This window comes from Pinus tabuliformis, chromosome 1_1, assembly GCF_031772625.1.
Source record: "Pinus tabuliformis cultivar Carrire ecotype Pingquan chromosome 1_1, CPIR1, whole genome shotgun sequence".
Lineage (NCBI taxonomy): Eukaryota > Viridiplantae > Streptophyta > Pinopsida > Pinales > Pinaceae > Pinus > Pinus tabuliformis.
This window is the reverse complement of record NC_142297.1, coordinates 659,910,712-659,917,158: the sequence shown is the minus strand read 5'-3', so window position 1 is coordinate 659,917,158 and position 6,447 is coordinate 659,910,712. Positions and strand designations below refer to the sequence as shown.

At 44.1% G+C, this 6,447-nt stretch overlaps 1 protein-coding gene across 1 annotated transcript; it reads right to left on the bottom strand.

The window, feature by feature from the left end:
• Window positions 1-1,709: 1,709 nt before the first annotated feature.
• On the bottom strand, window positions 1,710-3,017 carry LOC149215122 (uncharacterized). Its single transcript, XM_089389624.1, has one exon. The coding sequence runs from the start codon at window positions 3,015-3,017 to the stop codon at window positions 1,710-1,712; it is 1,308 nt and encodes a 435-aa protein (XP_089245750.1).
• Window positions 3,018-6,447: the final 3,430 nt, after the last annotated feature.

Sequence of the window (6,447 nt, the reverse complement as noted above, 5' to 3'; positions counted from 1 at the left end):
GATGTAGATCTAGTATTATGCTTTAGTACATTGCATATATCAGTTTGATCTGCAGGTGAAATTTATACATGATATCAGTGAGCTAGTTGATTTGTACAGAAAATTCTATAGTATGTTGATTTCTTTCACTTTAGTTTGGATTTCTTTTTCCTTTTTGTTATTGGTTATGGTTTGGTTTCGGGTGATACCACCAAGATTTTTGGAAGGGATTTTCCATACTCGACCTTGGTTGACATACTTGAGAAATTTGTACTCTGTCTATTTCAATGGGTTTCATTTACCTTAAAGGGATATCTTTATGGAATTCTAAAGCCTTCCTACCTTAAATATTTTTCATCAAGGAACATGCATCCTTTCTAAGTAATATAATTCATCTTTTCAAGGAAAGGACTGACCTTGAGTTTAACTCAATGAATCCCTCCCATCCCTCCACTTTATAAAAGCATCTAAATTTTAGTTGCAAGGAAATATATGGGAGTCAACATTTTTTTTCCCCATGGAAAAAGTTGTAATTAAATTCTATTACTATATAAGAAATTACATTTTGTAGATGCCTAAGGCATATGCATATGGAGGCATGTTTGCCTATCAAGATACATGAAGCTGTCTAGATAATGAAAAAAGCTTAACTGCTAATCGCTGTTACTCCACGCAGGGAGTCTGCTATCAACCATATTGTATCAAAACTTCCCTCAACAGAAGGAGGGAAAAAGGTCCAAAATTGTATCATCTCTGCGCAGAGAGAGATATATTATGTACCGAAACCAATACTGTTGTATATACAACCGTTAAGATAGATATGAGAAAAACATAATTTATACAATGAGACCAACAAAAATATTGGGCTTATAGCCCAATTTGTCCATGTTCTACAAAAGGTCTATGGTAGTATTGATGGTAAGTACCATCAATTTCCTCCTGAATCAACCAGTCATTGCCCTGTAGATGCACTGCCTCTTTTGAAATTTGATCGGCCTCCGAGTTTTGTTCCCTGTAAATATGTCGATAGACAAAGGAGTCAAAAGTGGCTATCAATCTACGAGCTTCTGCTAGAATATGCCTCAAAGTATATGCATTGCAGTGTGATGCATTGTTGAGCCAATTACACACAATTTTTGAATCACCAAACAATTGAAGATGTCTGCAATGATGTTCTAATGCAAAGTATATGAGATGTTTTGCTATACAGAGTTCAAAAAAGTTGTTAGTACCCCTGCCCAGGTTTATTTGAATTTTAAACCTGTGTGAATCATTAAGGAAAAGTATGGCTCCCCCACCACATCCTGCTTCCTGAGTAGAACCATCAAAATAAGCCCATGGTTTGGATTTGTCTATGATTTTAGGTATGATGGTGCACGGAGGGGCTATGATGTCATCCTCAGGAAGGAGATCATAATCAGTGATAGTATGAAGTAGAATGGAAGGCCAGTGAGGGTCCTTGAGATTGAAAATGGAGTGGTTTCTAGCAATCCATATGGCCCAACAGGCTAGGAGAGGCATATTCCTGGCTTTTCCTTTGTAGGCTTGGCACTAGGAGTTCCAGGCCTCATGAATGTTGTTACCATGCTAGGGGTGAAGGGAAGGGTAGTGTGCAGTAATACAATTCCAAAACTCCTTAGTGGAAGGGCAATTTAGGAAGAGGTGTTCGATATTCTCTTCATCAAGTCGACAAAGATGACATCGAAAAGGGCCATGAAAGGTTCTTTTCATCAGATTGGCACCAGTAGGGATCTTGTCAAATAGAATGTTCCACAGTAATAGGCGGGTATGAGGGGCAGCCTTGAGTTTCCAAAAAGATCTCCAGTTCGGGTCAATAGACTGTGGTTTATGGGGGTCCATGAGTCTGATGTATCCTTCTTTAGGGGAATATGTTCCGTTTTTGCGAAAGCCCAAATAATTTCATCCAGTTCCTCTGTCAGTCGGATATGTGCCTGCGAGAGAGCTTCAATGTATTGTTTCCAGTCAAGTCGCCATTGCTCAGGGATATCCAAATCGTGTGCCGATTTCCAAGCCTGATGAAGAACGGTGGAATTATTGCGATCGCCAATGTGCTTGACGTAGATGATGCCCCTATAATTTAGGAATCTTATCAAATCAGCTGGCAATCTGTGTGCATTCCCACATCCCACCCATGGATCCGTGCCAATACAGACTGCATTTCCTTCATTAATTCTCCAGGTAATACCTTGTCGCAATAGAGGAAGCGCGTTCATCATTGCCTTCCATATGTTGGAGATATTACTGTTCGTGGGGTGTGTCTGCCTAAACCAATCCATCAAGTTCATGGGCCATATGTATTTTTCTTGAGCAACCCTAGTCCAGAGACTATTGGAGGTAATGAGTTGCCAGCCAAGTTTAGCAGCCAAGGCTTTCGAAAATAGTTCAAGCCTTTTTATGCCCCATCCTCCCCAACGTTTTGGAAATGCTATTCTATCCCATTTGACCCAAGCAAAAATTTTCCCGGGTTGATTACCCTTCCATAAAAATCTGCAACATATACTTTGGAGTCTGTTCAGAATGCCTTTCGGTATCCATGCTAGAGTCATCCAGAAAACAGGTGTGGCCTCGATAACTGCCTTTATGAGAATTAATCTGTCGGCCCGGGAAAGGTATTTATGGTACCAGATCTGTAAGCGTTTTTCCACTTTTGCAATAAGCCACGTCCAATCTGCAATCCTATATCCAAGAGGCTTTAGTCGGAAGCCCAGGTATTTAAGCCCGTCTTCCAGGTTGAGTGCAGAGAAGGGAAAGCACTGGGTAGTGTAAATGGTCTCATGCTGAGAGCAACCGATTATGGTAATTGTAGATTTACCCTCATTAATCATCATCCTGGTTTCCTGTTGAAAGAGTTTGAAAATATTATGCAGAACTGTGGAGTCGCCAATGCTACCATTTAAGAAGATCAGGATGTCATCAACAAACAAGAGATGGGTCAAATAGAAGTTCTCCGTAATCTTAATGCCAACCAACTGATTTTTGTTCCGGGCAGCAATGATGGATCTGCTTAGGCCTTCCATTATTAATAAAAAAAGTAGAGGGGAGAGAGGGAAACCATGCCTGAGTGCTCTCTCAGATAGGAAGAAAGGAGTAGCTTCCCCATTAAGTAAGACACTGTAAGATACATCCTTAATGCAGATCATAATCCATTTGATGTATGTGAAAGGGAAACCTAGATGAGTCAATATTAATTTGATATAGAGCCAATTAGCTCTATCAAAGGCCTTGGATAGGTCCATCTTTAAGATCATGCCCTTTTGCTTCTTTGTCTGCAGAGTGTGGAGCAGTTCCTGTGTAGTGGCAATCGCCTCATGTATCTGTCGATGCTATAGAAAAGAAAATTGCTCAGGAGATATATGCCTAGACAGTATGGGCTTTAGGCGATTTGCGATAATCTTAGCAATAATTTTATATAGACAGTTACAAAGGGAGATGGGTCTGAAATCATTAAAGGAGGTAGGGGAATCAGATTTCGGAATGAGGGCAATAAAAGTGGATTTGATGGCCGAGGGGATATTGCCACTTCTTCTACAGTCCTCCATGATCCTGAGTAAATCATCCCCCAGGATTTCAAAGAAAGCAATATAGAATTCGATGGTCCACCCATCAGGTCCAGGGCTCTTATCTTTCTTAAACCATTTAATGGTGGCCTCAAGTTCTTCCTTCGACACTGCCATCGTCAGATTCTCCGAGTCCTCCTGTTCTACAAATCTAGGAAAGAGTTCTGCAACCCGCATTATCTCCAGGATGTTCACCTCACAAGGCGCCTTGTAGATGGACTTGAAGTGCTCATTGGCGAGCCTAGCCAAACCCTGCTGATCTGATACCACTTGGCCCTGATCATTTTGAAGCTCCCAGATAGTGTTAATGGCTTTCCTTCCATTAGCAAATTTATGATAGAACTTAGTATTGTTGTCACCTTCAGCCAGCCAGATAGCCCTGCTTCTGAGGCACCAGCTCTCCTCTCTTTCCTTCAGAATTTGGGAGCGTTTTGAGACAAGGGTAGTGTATAGGTCCTTGTTTGCTGGTGATAGAAAGGTACCATTGGACGAGTCCTCATATGTGGCAATGGCTCGTTCTGCTTCCTTCAACATATTATCATCATTTAACCATTTCTGATGTGCCCAGTTTCTGGAGATCCTCTTAAGTTCAGACAGCTTCCTAATAAAACCAGCAGTGTGATCTTCCCCGTCCAATATGGGATTGGTTCTCCAATATTCAGATGCCAGTTGTAGATAGGAGGGGTCCTTGAGCCAGGAGGCATTAAATTTGAAGGGGTTTTTAATCTTCAGGATGTTATCTGACAGTTCCAAAAATATGAGCCGATGGTCAGATATGCCTCCAGAGCCTACCCACTGTCGGGGGTGGAGGGTAAGGAAGACTTCTTTGATAAGAAATCTGTCTAGCCTTCTAGCAAGACTGTGATCACCGCTTCTGTTATTTGTCCAAGTATACTGGATTCTGACAGGAGGAATGTCAACCCATTGATGCTCTTCGAGTAAGGTAGAGATCGTGTCGGAAAGGCTGTCCACCTGGGCCAAGTGACCCCAGGATTCACAGTATCCCAACGAGAAGTTCAAATCCCCTCCCAGGATGATATTATCAGCCCGAAATAATTCGGAGTCGAGTAGGGTCCTCCAAAATGTTTCCCTCTCCACACAAGGGCCATATACATTAATGATACAGATATCAGATCCAAGGGAGTGGGCGAATAAGTCCATGCCAATAAAACCTCTGCCTCCCCAAGAATTCCAGAGCACCATAGATTTGTTACAGAAACCAATAGCAATACCTCCTGATCTCCCAGATGCATCCATGGCATGAAAGGTCCAATTCGGCAGCCAAGAGTTGAGAATAGGAATGAGGGAGGCAACCGAGTAGAGGGTTTCTTGTAAGAAAATTATATCCAACTCGGTCGAAGTGAGCAGTCTTTTGAGGGTTTGTTTTTTGGGGGGGCTAGCAACCCCTCGGTAATTGAAAGATAAGAATTTCATGGAGGGTGAGGCTGAGGGCCGTCCCTTGCTCTAAGGGCCCTGTCAAAGGTTTTTTGTCACCCAAGGGCAAATTGTTCACCCGCAGTGTGTCTGGCTTTAGTGAGCTGAGAGGGGCGTCCCCTAGACGATTTATGGGAAGCCGGGGGGCAAATAGGGTCAATACCAATCGCATCTACACCCTTATCCTTAGTTCTGGAGCGGAGAGGGTACCGGGGGGTAATAGGGGGTGAGAGGGGGGGATAGAAGGGGAGGAGGAGGAGATCAGGGATGGGATGCAGGGGGATGGAAAGGGGGAGGGAAGGGGAAGGGAGCATAGGAGAGAGGAGGAAGGGATAAAGCCCAGGGAAATCGGGGGCGCAGGAAAGATCGATGAAGGGACGGAAGGGGGGGAGGTACCCATGCAAGAGAGAGATGCAATAACATGAGATAATCCAGTGACAGAAGGAGGGGCAGGGAATAACATACCCGCAGTCGAGGTGATGTCCCTTGCTGTACCAGAGCTCGATGGAGGAGGAGGCGAGGAAGGAATGGAGTCTGCTAGTCGCTTGTCTGATGCTGCTTTGTTGGGGGTACTATGAGTATCCCTTGGTTTTTCAGGTACAAATTCATCCTTGTGCTGAGAGGGGCTCCCTCCCGTCTGCTCAGTCTCTTGTCTCAGCTCAAAACCCCTATTCTTATGCAAGAGAGGGAAATCCTTGTATAAGTGCCCTACTTTATGGCATCTGCGGCAACGATATGGGATGCCTTCATAATCGATAAGCTGCTTTCGGAATATGTCCCTCCACTGGATGGTGATGAATTCCTGAAGTCCTCCTCTTGTGTCAAGATTGATTAGGATGTGAGCATATGCCATCATACCCATGTGAAGGTAGGACTTGTCATACTCCATGTAGGTTCCAATAGCATTGTCGATCCATCTGAAGATGTCCTCAAACCAGTATTGTAATGGGAGACCCGGAAGCCGAATCCATACAGGCCCTATACCAATCTGTTCAGTCTCAGGATCGAAGAGGGGCGTCCAACGTTTCAGCAGAACCAGGGCATGCTCGAAGTGCCAGTAGGAGGATAGTACCTAATTAGTGTGATTGGAACGAGCGAATCTCAAAGCGAACCATCCCCTCACAAACGTCTGCATGAATTGGATGTCAACCAGATGGTGACCCCATACCTCTGCCGCCCAGTTCTTCAGTCGGGCGGCCGAGTAATTCCTTCCCCTGATGCGACCAACCAAGACTCTGTTCGCCAAATCCATAGCTTCTCCCCACTAAATGTCCTCTTCTAATCTCAGGAAGATTTCATCTGCCTTAGATTTGAAGCACTTGTACTTCTTCTTGGTCCCTTGAGGGGGAGGTGGATGTGATGCCCTGCTAGGAGGAGGGTCCGAAGACTCAAGGGGAGGTCAAGGGTTTGACGAGGAGGGGGGAAGACCATCAGTCGAAAGATGTAAGGTACTGGC

Excerpts from the sequence above, each read along its gene's own strand:
- LOC149215122 (XM_089389624.1), bottom strand. The coding sequence starts at position 3,017 with ATGGAAGGCCTAAGCAGATCCATCATTGCTGCCCGGAACAAAAATCAG.